We start from the raw sequence: 17,033 nt of genomic DNA, 5'->3' as shown, positions 1-17,033 counted from the left end.
ATTGCCTGATGTTGTTAGCAGAAAGTCATATTTTCAAATCATGCCTGACATAATTTTCTAATGAAGGGGCACCGTTTAAAAACAATAATTAACTTCCTAATCAATCCCCTCAGGCTAGGAAGCCATTGTGGGTTTGTTACTGTTCACCTCCAAACCTTTTTTTATCACTGTGCTTGAGAACAACACAGGTCTGATGGTGCCTACTGACAGCATTACTCAGGATGTCGAAAGCTTTACAGACTGTGTGTTGCATAAAATAACACAGTACTGATAGTACTTGTCATGCTTCATGATCTTTTTAAACAGCTCATCTTTATTAGGCAACCTGATCTTTCTAAACAGCTCATCTTTATTAGGCAACCGGAATAACCAGCTAGTACTCTCTTTGTAGGAGGCTGCAGTCCATGCCCTTCGTTGATGAGGAACAGTCAACACTTCTACCTGTTGAGAAGGAGATGGAACTCCTGAAGACATACCAACAAATTCCCAAATAAATTAAAACCTGCTTTTAATATACAGTGCAGATCGCCTAAAAGAGGTGGTTGGCCTAGTATCTAGTATTAAAGAGACACTTGTTACATAACAATATTATTATAAATTTTTTTTGTGAGACTTGGGTGTAGGTAATTCTGGAATTCAGAAACTGCTGTGAGTGAGCATTAAACATTAAGTCTTCTTGTTTCCCTAAAAGCTGCCATAAAGTGATACTTCTTTTATTAAGAGCAGGTAGATATCTTCACACTTCAGAATGGTCATCATGTTTCTCTCAAACTAGGAGGTGGGAATCTAGCTGAAAATCTGTCCTTCTGATCTTGTCCTGCTTTATGGAAAGCTGTGTTTGATGTGGTTTAGAAATGTAGTTTTCAAACTGTTTGGGTTCCTTGTTTGTTTTTCTGGACTGTTATAGTTACGGCTGTACTTCAGTGAATTACTGGAAAGAGTGTTTTATAGGCAAATAACATATTGGCAGTGGCATGAAGTCATACATCTGCCTGGTACTTGCCTCAGCTACTCTCGTAGCTGGAGCTACAGATAACTGGTCTCAAGGAACTGATAAAACTAAACACTTCATCAAAGAAGGATTGGGATACCTAAAGGCAGTCAGACAAGACCATCTTAAATGTTGTGCTGTCTAAAAAACCTTGGTTCACTTACGGCATCTAGTGCCAATGTATGCATCTCTGGAACTTAGTAACATCTTTTTCGATGTTGTGCAGGCTATATGATTAAATTCTAGGAAGTTTTTCAGATGCAGGGAGGGATGTTCCCTGTAATCTATTCGGTAAACTATTGGCAATTTATTAGATCGGAGTAGTACTGAGTATTAGTGAATAATGAAGGTGAAGGTCAACAGTAGGCCTGACTGGGTCTAGCGACTTCTGTTGCCAAAAGGGGCAGTCCTGCTTCTCATGTTCCTCTCTCTAGGTTACATAGTCCCACTCCCTCTCGTGAATTGGCTCTGGTAGTTGTCTGATGGTGCCTTAAGCTAACTTGGTAAACAGGCAAAAAACTGGCTAGGTTAGTTTCCGTTGGATAAGCAAGTGAAAAACAGGTTGCCTTTGTAACCAGACAAGTACCAGGGCCATTGCAGGGAAGGGGAGTGGGAGTGCTTGCTTGGAAGGGAATGAGTAATCTGCCTCTTCCAGTGGCTGCAAGCTGTTAGATCAATGCAAGCTATATCATGTCATTGCGTCCTAAGATTTGTTTGTCATTTTGGGTTGAACCTCAGTTTCTCTTCATAGGCTGTTTGTGTGCTTGCGATTCAATTAATTTCTCTCTTCTTTCCTCCCCTTCCAATGCCCTCTCTCTTACAAGCAGCTAGTATGTCTATTCTGTGTACAAAAGGCCCTTGCTACCTAATAGGAAACTACACTGGAACTGAAATTTGTGTCGATTGTGGTCAAAGGACTTGGGATGCCAGTAATACTTAAAACCACATCATATGCAATGTTGCATTAAGATGGCCAGAGACAGAGTGATAATTAACAGGAGTCTGTGTGCAAGTTGGCGCTGAGGAAGGTTAAGACGAACAACTAAGAATGTAAAAGTTGAGGCAAGTGAATGTGTGTAGACAATATATAACTAAAATAATAAAAGCTTATTTACATTTCATTTTTTATATCTTGTTTCAGTAAAAAGAGTGGCCTTCATATGCTGTATTACAGTTGTCATATTTGCTTTATTCCTGAATGAGTGAAGGTTTAATTAACTTGTATACTGACTTCCCTTTTCCACCCTCTTGTTATCTCTGTAGTAGAGCTTAGCCTATTTCTCTTTCTTTTTCTGCTAGGGAAATAAAGGTAGCAATTTTGGGTAGTAGTTTGTTGTTGGGTAGAATACAACCACACACACAGGCACTCAGTTAAGATGTCTCTTTCAAGATAGCTATGGCAGCTGTTTTAAATAGGTTGAAGATTTTGTGATTTGTTTTTTTGTTGTTGTTGTTGTTTTTCTTTTCATAGAATCAAGACAGAGCAGTGGTTCTGCCTTTAAAGCCTCTGCGGTTTGTAGGTATTATTTTAAAGTACTTATTTTTGTTTAGTTGTAAGTTTAGGATTATTTTTTTCTTTTCTCATTTGTAAGCACAATTGTAACAGAATAACCCTGACTGGGAATTGAAGTAAGGCAAATTATGTAAATAAGACGTAGTTATGTGTCAGGGGCTTTTACTAGGTTCTGGAATATCTTAGAGGGGAAGAGGTAAACTTTTGTTGGCTTGGAGTCTTGAGGAGGAGATAAAAATACATCATGGAAAAACTTTCTTAAAGACCTAGAAAACCTTTGTTGTCAGCGTATAGGGAGACAGTTAATTTCTGTCCTTTTTCTTCCCCTTCCAATGCCCTCTCTCCTTGAACCAAATAACTAATACGTGTATTCTTTTGTGTATGTAAGGCCCATGCTACCTAATAAGAAAGCAAAGCCGCTATAGACTTTGCATTATAACCAGAACTAAAATTCATGTTAGCTGTGGTCAGATAAATTTGGACTCCAATATTCCTAGAATTACTTGAAATCCAATGTTAATCCTTTTTCCTGCATCAGTTGTGGGAAGGACAGGATAGCTCTCATTTACTTCAACATGCTTCTAGCAGGTGCAACTCCGCCGAGACACAGTGCTTGAAGTAAGATTGGGCTGTTGTTTCTCCTTTTCTTTGGTGTGTCAGTCTGGCCACACTGGGAGAATGAATGGAGAAAGGTGGGAGTCTGAACTGCTACAGAGAATCTTTCTGAATTCCTGAGCAGAGTGCTTTGCTTCCTATGTGAAGGGTTACACTGATTACTGGTTTTAAAGTGCTAAAAAAATTTTCTTCAGGTCAGATCGATATATATATATATATATTTTTTTTTTTTTTTTTTTCTTTCCTATAAATCTTATGTCTTGATACACTTGCTGGTATCATCCTGGTTTGTCTCATTGGTTTCACTCTGAAATAAGGCCTTCAGCTATCACTGCTGCTTTTAAAATGCCTTTTCTCTCTGCTGTCACTGCATGGTCTTTAGTTTTGAGGTCTGCTGCAGTTTTATTAAATGTTATTTTTCGGATCTTCTTGAGGCAGCTTATTTTGCTAAAATCCACACTAAAAGATCTAGGCTCTTTCAGACCTTCATTTCTGTAAAACAATGATTTTAAAAGGACAGGAACAAAAACATTATAAATACTCTTTCAAAGCAGCTTGACGCAATCAGTCTGGTTGGGAAGAATAAGTAGAAATTTCAGTTGGTGTCAGAAAGAGGGAGAAATTGGGTATGTGCTTAATAGATGATACTAAACAGAAGGAATACATCAGAAGTACTTTGGTAATGTTAACGTGGCCTTGTCAGGAAATTGTCACTAGGAAAAGTACTTCTCATAAAACTGTTACACGTAATCCATGATGGTCAATGCTATTATGAATTTAGCTGGACTGTGTGTCTCTTCCTAACAGTCTTACATTGTAGTGAAAAGGTTGTTTGACTTCAGTGTGGATTTCTGCATGTGAAGTTCTTTGGATTTCCTGAGCATGTACTTCTTTTGACTGCAGTTTGAACAGTCTTTTTACTCTTTTGCTTAAATTCCTAATAGTTACATGAAATCATTGTATAGAAAATGAGCTCTCCACCCAATCTTTTCATAAACGTAGATGATGAGAAGTAAGATTATGCTGATTACATCAAATATTCAGATGTCAAAGTATTTTGTAAAAGTAATGGCCCTTTCTCTCTTAACTTCATTCTAGCAATTTCAATAAATTGAACTACTTGTACTTAAAATCCAGATCTTGGAAAAAAGCATGTGTTCTGTTTCAAAACCAGATCAACTCATTTTCAGACCGAACTGGAATTATGGAATGGAAGAATCAGTGTACAAATAACGTATGTCAGTGTTGTTTCCCTGAGATTTTGGGTACTGTGGTGATTATGTTGAATACATGGCTACATCCCTAAATGTAGGTAGAAGGTTTTGTTGCATCTGTAACTGAACCTGTATCATTATGTAACTTGATAGATTTGTTCCATTGATCATAATTTTCCTATTAGTTTTCTACTTGTCAGAATCTATTCTGTGGAGTTGAGCGCTCTTTGACAAGATGTAACGCACTGATTTTATTTATTTTAGCCTCTGTGCTTTGAGGGAGTGAAGAGCACTGTTACTTGAGTGAGAAATTGCGTATACCGATTTTCTTTCTCAATAGAAGAATGTGCATGAATAATAAATGCAATAGTATTTTGGGTTTTGTTACACTCAAACAGATTAGGACTGAAAGTAGCAACTGCAGACCTTGTTACAGGTAAACTGAAAAACTGAAAGCTTCCATAAAGGTAAACTGAAAGCTATGATACTTGCCTACTACTAAGAGTTATTTGCTCAGTATATTAATAGAAATATATCTCATCTGTGATGGTTTGACATTCAGTAATAAGGCCTGATACTAAAAAAGCAAGTGTCAGTCTCTTTCTTACATGTGTATATTGTTGCCATAAGGTTGCTAAACAGACATCTCTTTCCTGTTGTTTAGCAAAGATTTTTAGAAAGACAAAAAAGTGTAGGGGTGAAATAACAGAATATTTCAAATATCATGTCTTGAAAGTAACATTAAGTTATATATTTGTTAAATAACTGCATATAACTGTAACATGTACCATTTTGTTTATTTTTTATTTATAGGAATCTTATTGTTAGGGTCTAAAGCCTATCTGAAAAAGTGAGTTGAATGGTGGTTCATTTTTTTCTTTTGGATCAGCCTGTTGAACTGACGTGTCACGTGGCTGCCTGATGGTTTAGATCTTGTATGAGAAACAATGGAAGTCCATGGTCAGACAGTTGTAGGAAGGAGGGTGGGATCTTTTTTCAGCAGCAACAGCAATATTCAGTTTAATATTATATGAGACTGTACCCTGCGGTAGTGACTGAAGTTTTGGGGCAATTAAGGCTGTCCTGTTACTAATGAATCTTTGCTACCTCTAGAATTGACTTACTCCTTTCTTCATCCTGTTAAGACACAGTAGGGACTCAGTATCTGTTTCTTCTCAGCTGTTCTGTGGATAACTGGAAATTGAAAAAGGATTTTGGGGATCTGCTCTGTCGGATAATAGGAAACATGCCTATACCCCTAGTAATTGTCTATAGCCCTGCATTCCTAGTAACAGGGAACATGCTCTAATACTCTTAGTATTTTTCCACTGGTCAGGATTTTTATTGATTTTTTTCCTACTGGATGTCAAGACATGTGCTTTTTTCCCCTTTTACGGATAAAGCCTGCGGTGCTTTCTGAGACATAGCAAGGAAAGGTTGTGGGTGCTGCTGCAAGGGTGGACTTGAAGAAGAGGATGTGCCAAGTTCTTGTTCAGAAATAGGATAGTAGAGAAAGAAAAAGAACATCACCCATAGTGTTTATTCAGGAAGAATATAGGGGGGATCTTGGAAAATGTAATTTTCAGTAACTTTAAAGCTTGGAAAAGATGAAAGGTAGTTTGCAAACTCCTTGTACAAGGCATTCCAGCATAATTGTGAAATGGTTGTTGAATCTGTCATACCGAATTATCTGTACTCATCTCTTAAATTCTAAATTAATAGCAATACTGCAGTAGAGAGCAGCCTCTGCAGGACTTTCCCCCCTCTCACCGTCCCATGAAAGAAGCTTTATTTTACCTTTACAGAACAGCAGAAGTCCATTGGTATCTATCAGATACGTTAGATAGTCCTCTTCTGATTGTTTTTGATTTACACTTGCTCCTTTTACATATCTCAAATAATCAAATGGAAATTTGAGACTAAATCAAAACCATCCACCTTCTAGTGAGACTTAAGTCTGGAGAATTGGTTCCTCGAACTTTGAGTAGCAAGGGATTTCTTCAGTTGCCAGGGTTGGGTACGTTCTTGTATGTGAAAAAACTTAGCACTTCCCCAATTCTTCTACTACCTTTTGCTGACCTTGCATTGATACTAGACACCTTGGGGAAGTTATGAAAGTCTGACCACTCAGAGACTGATACCGTGGAGTCTATTTTTAACTAAATTTTTCTACCTTGCTACTGCTTCTAGAACCATTTCAAGTATAATTGGGCCTGTTCAGGCCTTCCACCTTCATGAAGAGAATTAGAGATGTATTTTTGCATAGTCTCTTACAGTTAGTTTTTTTTTTATTATTATTGTATTTTATTTTTTATTTTGTTAATACTGTAAACTTTTCACCATTCCTGAGGATTAGTCTACAGCCTCCCTGCAGGAGATGAGCAATTCAGAAACTAGGTAATACACACTAAAGACATTTCAATCCAAATGGATGGCGAGGTGAAGGGTAATAATGATACTTCATTCAGGAATACATTAGTGGATTGGGAGTGTTACTGTGTTTGAGTATGTTAATGCTTTCCAGGCTCCCTGATACCTCTTGGTGACCTTGCTCTGATGCTCTAGGTCTGAAGTTGCACTTACGACAGTAATTGATTACTTGCTAGTAGCCAGAATGATTAATGTCAGGTTCATCTGTGTGCGTTGGGGAAAGGGACTCAGGAAAGTCACTTGTAATGGTGGTGTATGTGATTGATATGCTCTCTGGCATCCTTGGCACTGCTTGTTCTTGGAGGTGCTGGCACCTCACTTGCCCTTTGCATCAGTCGGGTATCTGCTACTAGATTCACTTCCAGTATCTCCCAGTTAGTGTTTTGCCTTTCCAGTTAGCTCTGAGTTTAGGGCATAAATAGTAGACCAAAAACGTTTGCTTGCTTTCTTGAATGGCTATTCCAGCTATTCTAATACCATTCCAGTGTCACCTGCTGTCTCTGTACACAAAACCCCATGTACCTTCATGAAAGGTTATGGAATTAATCAAGTCGGAGAAAGTGTTTAGTACTTTAACAGAATTTCTGCTTTATTTTCAGGCTATCTGTAACATTCTATAAGAGACAATAAAATTAACATTCTTAAACAGAATATGACAAACAGTTGTCAAAGCTTGAAGGTATTTTTACTATACTTTGATTTAAATTTTTTACTGGTAGTCAGCAAGATAATCTGAGTGGGGTGATGATGAATGTATCAAACACCAAGAAAAAGGAAAGGGAGTAAGTGAAGTTTTCCCATGGAGTACTGTGTTTCCTTGAATAATTGTGCAAACTTGGATCAAGATACAGTCCAACATAAATATCTTTAGCTGTTAAAAAATGAGAAATTTAGCTAAAATAATGGAATTCCTAAGGATGTATAAAACCAGCCTTCTCATTTGGGGCTTTTAGAGTGTACATTTTAAAACAGTTTTCTTATTATACATAGGATTATGAGTCACTCATCTATTCTATAAAAAGAGAGAGAACACAAGCAGAAGGAAATGGGGCATGTATTTTTAAAGACTGCTTCTGCCTTCCTTTTTGTTTATGTGTCAGCTGAATTTTCATGTAATAACGATTTCTGTAGTTGTTGGTCTTGAAACAGATACTAAATATTGCAAGAATTGTGATGACCTGTGGCAGCTGAGTTTTGTATTTAGATTTTAAAATAGTATGTATATGAAAAAGCTATATAATTTCTAAATTTCATGTGGTATGTAGCAAATGGAGAAGTAGAAGAACCAGCTGAATCTGTTCATAGAGAATTCAGAATGGTGTACTTATTGATAGTTACATGGGAGATGCTCTTCAGTTTCAGATTTGATTTGCTCATTGGTGCGCTTTGAATGCTAGACTGTTCAGTATATTGTTTTGGCAGCATGTACTGACACTTACTGGAGCGTGTCAGCAGATTTGGCACTAGGCTGCTAGGGAAAAGACTTTGTGTAGCTGGATCATTTCAAAGCTTCAGTGTTTAAGCTGTCATTACACTTTTGATACGAAACGGGTTACCTGAATGGAGTACTGTTCAAGTTCTCATGTTACTAGAATGCATTGAATATAAATACCTAATTTTGGTGTAAATGTTCCATGTTGTAGCCTTGCTTCTGTATTATACAGAAGTCAGCAATTTTGTAAGTGCCAATGACTTTTGAGAGAAAGAGCTCTGCTAAGATTCAGATTCTACCAGCAAGTAGGGATTACTTTTTTTTTCTTGAGAACTTTGTGCAAAAGCATGTCTTCTCCAATTAACCTCTAGTGTTTCAACTTCTAAGAAAATGTACTTCATTTTGACTTTTAAATTGTGTTAAATTGTGTTATTTAGATACACAGCAGTGTAGATGCTTTGTCATGACTGTAACAAACATCTTCAACTTTAATCTCACTTTGACTGTTGTATCTGGGAAAAAATGGGCACTGGGAAAACATTACATCTCTCAAGTGCTCCTTGAAATACTTGTTGCTATTTTAAAACAAAAACACTTCTGCAAAGTGATTTGTGGGGTCACTTGTGTAACTTAAGTAGCTAGTACTAGTTGTAAAGATTTCAGGAAGAATATGAAAATATTCTTCATTGATTTGTCTTGGAGGGTAGGAATCAGTTATGTGCTTTTTGCAGGAAAAAAAAAAAAGGAAAGAAAAAACAAGAAAAAAATCCATGGTATCATCTATAAATTGACAGCATAGAGACTTTAGAATTTTTTTGAAAACATAACTTTTATAAGGCAAATTGCTTGAATGATTTTGCATAAGCTGTTTCCTGTAATTAGGATCAAAGCTTTTGGGGGTGTTGAGGAGTAATGGTATATGTTGTGGACACATTTTTAAAGAAATTTGATTCTTGTTTCCTTTTCGTGATTTTTTTTTTTTATTTTTTTTAAATGGTGTTCTCTGTTCAGCGATAAATTATTATTCAAAATTTATGTGTCAGCCCAGTAGTTGAGGTAATTTGGTATCTCATTAAGAATTTGTAGACTAAGCATGTTCTGGTAAAAACTTAAGATTTAATTATTTTTTAGCTTGAAAAATAAATCTTGCATGTATTCTCACTAACATTTTAAAAATATTATTCCAGCTGTGTTGGGGTAGAGGAGCACCATGCTGTTGACATTGATCTGTACCATTGTCCCAACTGTGCAATTCTCCATGGACCTTCTCTAAGTAAGTATGGGTTATTCAAATTTTATTTTATACTTTCAGTCTTCTTTCTGTCCATGTTTGTGGTGGGTTGACCCTGGCTGGAAGCCAGGTGCCCACCAAAGCTGCTCTGTCACTCCCCGTCCTTAACTGGACAGGGGAGAGAAAATATAATGAAAGGCTCATGAGTTGAGATAAAGACAGGGAGAGATCACTCACTAATTATCATCATGGGCAAAACCAAACTCAACTTGGGGAAGATTACCTTAATTTATTACCAATCTACCAGAGGAGGGTAATGAGAAGTAAAACCAAATCTTGAAATACCTTCCCCCCACCCCTCCCTTCTTCCTGGGCACAGCATCACTCCCGATTTTCTCTACCTTCTCCCCCCCGCAGTGGCACAGGGGGATGAGGTATAATGGGGGTTGGGGTCAGTTCATCACACGTTGTCTCTGCTGCTCCTTCCTCTGCAGAGGCAGGACTCTTCACTCTTCCCCTGCTCCAGCGTGGGGTCCCTCCCATGGGAGACAGTCCTCCACGAACTTCTCCAACGTGAGTCCTTCCCACGGGCTGCAGTTCCTCACGAACTGCTCTAGCGTGGGTCCCTTCCACGGGGTGCAGTCCTTCAGGCACACACTGCTCCAGCGTGGGTACCCTACAGGGTCACAAGTCCTGCTAGAAAACCTGCTCCAGCGTGGGCTCCTCTCTCCACAGATCCGCAGGTTCTGCCAGGAGCCTGCTCTGGTGCTGGCTTCCCATGGGGTCACAGCCTCCTTCGGGCACCCACGTGCTCCGGTGTGGGGTCCTCCCCGGGCTGCAGGTGGATATCTGCTCCACCGTGGACCTCCCTGGGCTGCAGGGGGACAGCCTGCCTCACCATGGTCTTCCCCACGGGCTGCTGGGGAATCTCTGCTCCGGCGCCTGGAGCATCTCCTCCCCTTCCTTCACTGACCTTGGTGTCTGCAGGGTTGTTTCTCTTACATGTTCTCACTCACCTCTCTGGCTGCAGTTTCTGTGCCCCAGCAACTTTTTTCCCTTCTTAAATCTTTTATCCCAGAGGCACTACCACTGTCACTGATGGGCTTGGCCTTGGCTGGCAGCAGGTCCATCTTGGAGCTGGCTGGCATTGGCTTTGTCAGATACGGGGGAGGCTTCTAGCAGCTTCTCACAGAATCCACTCTTGTAGCCTCCCCCAGCTACCAAAACCTTGCCACACAAACCCAGTACAATGTACAACTGAAAAAGACTGTTCAGAAGAACATTCAAGATTAGTTTGGTTACTTAGAAGGTGCTGGTTCTACATGACTAACTCTGAGCTGATAAAAGAAAACCACAAAACCAACACAAAACAAACAAACCATCCTGAAAGGTTCCTTGATCTGGAGATGCGGAGAGAATAAAATACGAGCCACTGCTATGGATTAGAGAAATCAAAGCGCACAGAGCTAGAAGAAAACAATCTGGACTTGACAGAGTGAGAGAATGAAAATTAGGGAATCATAGTTTAAAAAAAAAAAAAAAAAAAAAAGGAAATCCAAAAGATGGCTTAAGGTTCCTGTATTTTAATCATCAAAATTCTAATACCTAGGAAGGCAACTTGGAGAAAATGTAGGAGTTAGCTGTTTTACTGTTCTTGATGATTGTAGGCTATATGCCACAACAGTCCAGTGAAATCTGAGAATAGGAACTTCCTGTGGGTGGTGTTTGTTTGTTTGTGGTGTGTTGTGTTTGGTTTTTGTGTGTGTGGTTTTTTTTTTCCTTCCTATTTATGCCTTTGAGAGTTATGCAGCTCCTAATTTCAGGTTTCTGATTTATAAACAAATTTCCACCAAGGTCCTTGTGCAATTTTAAGAGTTGCCAGAGGAGTCTGTGAAACAGAGCAGCAAGAGGCATATCTTCTTTGGTTCTCCTTTCAGTAGATAAATTTGCTGTAGAGCTCTGCAGTGGAAAGATGGAAGAGTTTTTGTCTTTCTGTAACAACTGAAAGGATACTGCTTTATCGAACTTCCTAGATTTTTCCTCATGACTTCTGTTCTCAAAAGGAAACCATGTAAAAATGAATTTCACCTTTTTAACAATGAATTAAGTTTCTATGTTCAGACCTGAAAAATGTTTATATGCACTGTGTGTCTTTAACCTCCAAGCACTAAGTCATAGTCATTTGTGTTTTCTAATGTGGTTTCTTTTGCTTGAAGACCACATAATGATTTATAGTCAGCAGTGACTTAAGATCTAGAATCTGCACCCTCAGTGGTAGTCTTGTGGAGTATGAACAAAGTGATAAAGCATTACTTATTGATGTAATTAATGTATGTTGCATGATATGTATCTTGTATAGTATGCGAATTCAGAGTTAGCTACTTTTAGGTTAGGGGCTTAAAGGTAAGATAAACGCTGTTTTACATGCTTGTAGTTTTTAGTATTCCAGTTGTCATTTTCAGTTAAAAATCTGCATGTCTCTCCTGTAAATCAGAATACAAATAAAAGCCATTTCTTTCCCTACCTTTCTGCCTGTTTTTTTCTGTGAAATAGAGGGACTAGGAGGAGGAGTAGAAGGGGGATCATATCTGACTTTCAACATAATAAACTAGTAAATTTGAAACTTCTTTTCTCTTCTTGATTTGGGAGAACTAGTATGTTCCACCATGAAGCCTGTGAATAACCTTTCTTGTAATGCAGAGGCTGCTGGCTCTAATGCAAGCTCTGTCTCACCTGCAGCAATTTGACAGTGAGATAAGAGTGATTTTTGTGTTAGAAGTCTTCTCAAAAAGACAAGAATCTGTGGTAAAAATTATCCTTACTACTTCATATTGCCTCAAGTAAGTAGATCATCTAGATTTAGTAGAAGCTTCAGACATGTCACTTACCAACCCAAGCAGAGGTGATATATTGAAATATGTCTTCACCTGGAATTTTTTTAATTGTTCTCAGTGAAGCTGTCAGAATCAAATCTATGCTAGTTTGTGGTTTGGGCTCTACTTTAGAGAGGCTGATAATGTCTCATGACTGTAAGTGTTGTAGCAATGCTCCAGAGTGCTTCAATCATATGAAATTATGTACATAAATAAAAAAAGCATTGTTATTTACAGCTTCGTATTCTAAAATCCCTTTGTCTAAAGGAGTTTTGAAAGAGAGAAAAATTCAGCTGTTTGATTTAAGAGGGCAAGTATATCTGTGATTTCAGCCGACACTTGTGTATATAATCCATCTAATCAAATGATGTAGTGCAAAAAATTTATTAAAAATATGCAAGAAACACATCCTTCGTACTACCAAATGGATGGTTACTTTCAGTATTCTACAAAATTGATTATGTAAAAGTTTCAATAAACTACTGCAATCAGTTCAGTAAGCTACTGCGTAGTCAGATGTAAAGATCAAATTAACCAATCAATTTCTTCCTGTATTTCAAAGAAAAATAAATTCTCTTGTTGATTCGGAAGAGCAACAATTTTACAAGACCGTTAGTAAGCAGCAGTGCGTGTAAAATGCTGAATAATTAATCCCCAAATCCTGAATAATAAAAAAAAAGAGCAATTTAAAAAAATAGTAATACATTACGGAGTTTTCTTAGCTTACTTGGTTTAGAGTCTTCATATTATATTTTGTTATTTTCCAGTTTTTCTCAGTGATCCTTAAGTCTGAAAATGCTCTATTTGCATAAATGCTGGGAGTCAGGTCTGTCACCAGACTCTAGAATCCAGAGCTTTAAGAGAGTGCGAGGTGCAATAAATGTTAACAGGACTGTGGTTTTCAGGACATTACTTTCTTAATCTGGTTTTATCTTCTCAAATTCTGTAACTATCCTCCCACCTGTTTTTTCTGAATGTGGTAGTAATGCCAGTGTTTGGTCTGAGCTGACAATATGAGATGATATACTAGGCCTTGGAAGTGGTATTCTATGATTTACTGTATGTTACTGTATGTGGTATGTATGATTTACTTCCTATGCTAACATTTCTCTTGCCTTTTTGATCACTGGGAATCACCTAGAGGACCACTTCCAAGACTTGGGGCCTCATTGTACAGATGTACACCTCTCGATGGTCCCCATTTGAAGTCTAACATGTGGCCTCTGAGGCAAGCAGAGTAGTAGTGTGAGAAGGCAGGGAATAGTGTTTGCCTAAAGTATTACAGTTATTGGCCCCTTGTTTTGAGTTTATAAGGAATGTAACTTAAAAATAGCTTTCTGCTTACTTTTCATGAAAACTTCCAGCGCACTCCTTTGCTTTTCTCAACCCTCCTGCAACTGTCTAGTGTACTTCTAGTGTATGTATTTTTAGTGTTGTCACAGCAGGTTGTGCCTCAGTTTTGAGGAACAGCAAGGGTGAACGCTAGTTTGTTCCACTAGTTTGGAGTAATTGAGAGGGGGAGCTGTTCTATATGCATTTCAATTTATGTAGGTTTTTTTGTTTGTTTTAATTTGAGCAAGAAGATCCATTCAGGTAAATTATTTTTCTTGCAACTGTTATTGTAATGTCTTGTGGGGTTATAAAAGGTCTAGAATTAACAGATATGTAAGTAGGAAAACTTTCCGTTACTGTTTTCTGTTCTTCAGTATTCTCTTACTTATGGAAGGATGATATACATTGCCAAGTACTAAGTAAAGGAATGACTTTAATTTCTGATTTCTAGGTGTTGGAAAGACAGATTTTTAAAAGTTGGTGCTGTGCTATAAAATCTCTTCAGCAGCTTATCTTACAATTTTCATAAGCTGTTATAACAGCAGTGAATTTATGAAAAAATACTCTGTTGCAAATTAGTATTAGCCACTAATTTCTTGTATTATTTTTTATGACTGAGAAAATAGCTTTGAAAACTTAATAAACCTGGCTTCATTATTTATGAATTTTTACTGTATTTGGATAGTTGGCTCATTAAGCAGGCTCTTCAGCACTGGTTTTCAGGTTAGCAAATAGCTATGAATGTCAGTTAATTCTCTTGAATGTCTTCTAAAGGGTACATTTTGTCACGTCTGTAGGAAACAGCTTATCAGTAGGAATAATTACCTCTTATGTGTAATGACTACATAAGGTGTCAGTTATTCCTGTATAACCAACTGGTTCTTTTTCTGGAGAAGCAGCATTTTTTTTTTTTTTTACTTTTTAGAAACTACTTTTTTCTTTCCCGTCTTAAATCCTTATCTTCCTGTTACCGTTAGCTGTGTTTTCAGTATTGCTAGCACTTTTTTAGATTTTGGGTGCATCGTGACTTTGGTAAACTTAGGAATGAGCTCTTCCATAAAGTTCAAATTTGTATTAATACAGTTGTTCAGCTGAGTGTTGTATTTGCATTGCAGGCTGTTTTGTATATGCCTGTAAAACACCATTTGTGTTGACAAGTAACAGTAGCTTTTCCCTCTTCTGTGTTTCCTCAGCAGATGTAACTAAATTTCTGCTTAATATTAGTGGTTAAATTGTAGATCTGGTATCAGTAAATCTTCTTGGGGCAGTCTTCCAGTAGCAGCTATCTAATGCTGTAGAGCAGAGTTTGGCTTTTTTAGGAAAAACTGAAACGCAACCTAAAAATTACTGTGCCCTTAGTATATTTCTTAGTGTGGTAAATGATATACTGGTAAGTCAATAAAAAGGTAGCGAGTTGAGCACTGTTGGAGTCACTTTCCCAGATGATGAGATGGTGGTCCTTTTTGCCGAGGCACCTGTTGGGAATTTAGTAGGACTTCTCAGCCTGTTGAATGTTTGAGTACAAGAGATACAGTTTTATTTGTATAGGCAGAAAGTGCTCCAAAGTGCAATTTGCTAACAGATAGATGATATAACCAAGGGCTTGCTTTCAAAGCAGTAAGCTTGTGTTCTTTATAAATCAAGATACAAAATGAGTGGTTGATGAAGATGAATTAATGAAATAACCATTATGAAATAATTTGTCACAAAATAATGAAAATTTGAAGACGGGCAGTAAGGTCACCATGATATCGTAAGTCACTTTGTCCTCTGCTTCACTTAAGGCCAAAAAATTCTACTGGGGAGACTGCATACAGCTTACAATGTTCTAAACTACAGCCTTTCAATATATAAAGGGGACTTAGATGAGTTTTTACTGAGGCCTGTAGTGACAGGACAAGGGGTAATGGTTTTAAACTGAAAGAGGGTAGGTTTATATTGGATATAAGGAAGAATTTTTTTATGATGAGGGTGGTGAGACACTGGAACAGGTTGCCCAGAGAGGTTCTGGATGTCTCATCCCTGGAATTGTTCAAGGCCAGGTTGGATGGGGCTTTGAGCAGCTCGGTCTAGTGGAAGGTGTCCCTACCTATGGCAGGGGGGTTGGACTAGCTGATCATTAAAGTCCCTTCCAACCCAACCCATGCTATGATTCTATGAAAATAGTTTTTTTTTCTCATTTGTGTGTGTCTGTCATTTGTTATGGGGAGACCAACACAACAGTTTTTATGAGAATGGCTAGTTTTTCATTTTCCTTGGCCATTGAAGTACAGGGAACTGTTAAAAATGCAGTTTAGTTGCTACTGAACTATCAGTTTCAGATGCCCCAAATTGTAATAGAACATTAATTTATCCTATGTTCTTTATTAATATGCTGTAACAGTGCATTAAAACTTCAAAACACTCAGAAGTTGGTTGTTTTGGGGCGCAATGCATGCGTTATATGTATTGTGCTTGCATAGTATAGATCACACCTGCCCAAAACAGTTTATGCCCAAAACTGTTACAGAGACTTAAGTAGTATATAAAAGAAAGGTGGTTTGGTTTCAAATAGCATATGGTGGTGAATAGTAGTAATATTATCAGACTGGATATGGGTATGCTCGTATGGTGAGATAGCACAATGGGATTAGGTCGTGTTGATTCTTTGTTAATGCATAAAATGAAGTCTATGGATCTTGAAGAGGTACAACTCTTCAGTTTATTTAAAAAAAAAAAGTCACCTTTAGGAAATTAAAGTTCTACTTCTAGTTTTGTTGCTGACTTTTTAGATTTGGACAGCTTTCAGGCTGCTGCTGTTTGCTTGTGCTGCACTGGATATGGAGTCTTAAATCATGTATAATGTGCACTGAGGTTCTCACATAGAAGGAGCTATAGAAGTATAGAGGATTACTGTCAGGTGTCCTGAAGATTTTGTTTGTTGCAGATAAGTAGAGTGTCACCTGCATAAACAATAAGGTTTGTTCATCATAATAATATGATTGAGGCATGTCTGGATCTCTGGTGGGATGACTGCTAATCTGAGCCATCTGATTTAACTAATTCGAAGTTAATCCTTCTGAAACTTGTAGTGAAGAAGAGGAGGAACTGGCACAGACATGACTACACAGAGTTGGATGATGGTTCCAAACCAGTGCAGGCTGGAACACGGACCTTCATTAAACAGCTGCGGGCTCGCTGTTTCCCAAGGTACAGAAGCTTACTTACACATTTCGGTGAAAAAAATAGAGAAATGTTGTCAGCTGAGTGTGTCTTGGGGGAGGTGACTAACATTTCTCTGCTTCAGAAAATTAAGGTTGAGGATGACTTCTTCCTCTTTTAGAATCCCCCCCTGCCCCATCCCTGTTTCAGATGGATGCATTTGCCTTTTCATGCAGTAGCTTCCTCTGTTGAGTTTTGCAC

The 17,033-nt window shown here is 37.9% G+C and overlaps 1 protein-coding gene across 4 annotated transcripts in view; it reads left to right on the top strand.

Moving 5' to 3' along the window:
* Positions 1 to 17,033, top strand: part of KDM7A (lysine demethylase 7A) — a 72,374-nt gene that overhangs the window by 15,595 nt on the left and 39,746 nt on the right. For all 4 annotated transcript variants that reach the window (XR_005934198.1, XM_030040770.2, XM_030040771.2 and 1 more), the window contains exons 2-3: positions 9,383 to 9,468; positions 16,703 to 16,820. Coding sequence is in view for 3 of the 4 variants with exons in the window: in XM_030040770.2 (XP_029896630.1) it covers positions 9,383 to 9,468; positions 16,703 to 16,820 (204 nt within the window). In the remaining variant the exon portion in view is untranslated. The remainder of the gene's footprint in view (positions 1 to 9,382; positions 9,469 to 16,702; positions 16,821 to 17,033) is intronic.

The sequence above is a fragment of the Aquila chrysaetos genome, chromosome 17 (genome assembly GCF_900496995.4).
Source record: "Aquila chrysaetos chrysaetos chromosome 17, bAquChr1.4, whole genome shotgun sequence".
Taxonomy (NCBI): domain Eukaryota; kingdom Metazoa; phylum Chordata; class Aves; order Accipitriformes; family Accipitridae; genus Aquila; species Aquila chrysaetos.
This window is presented reverse-complemented; position numbering and strand designations above follow the sequence as displayed.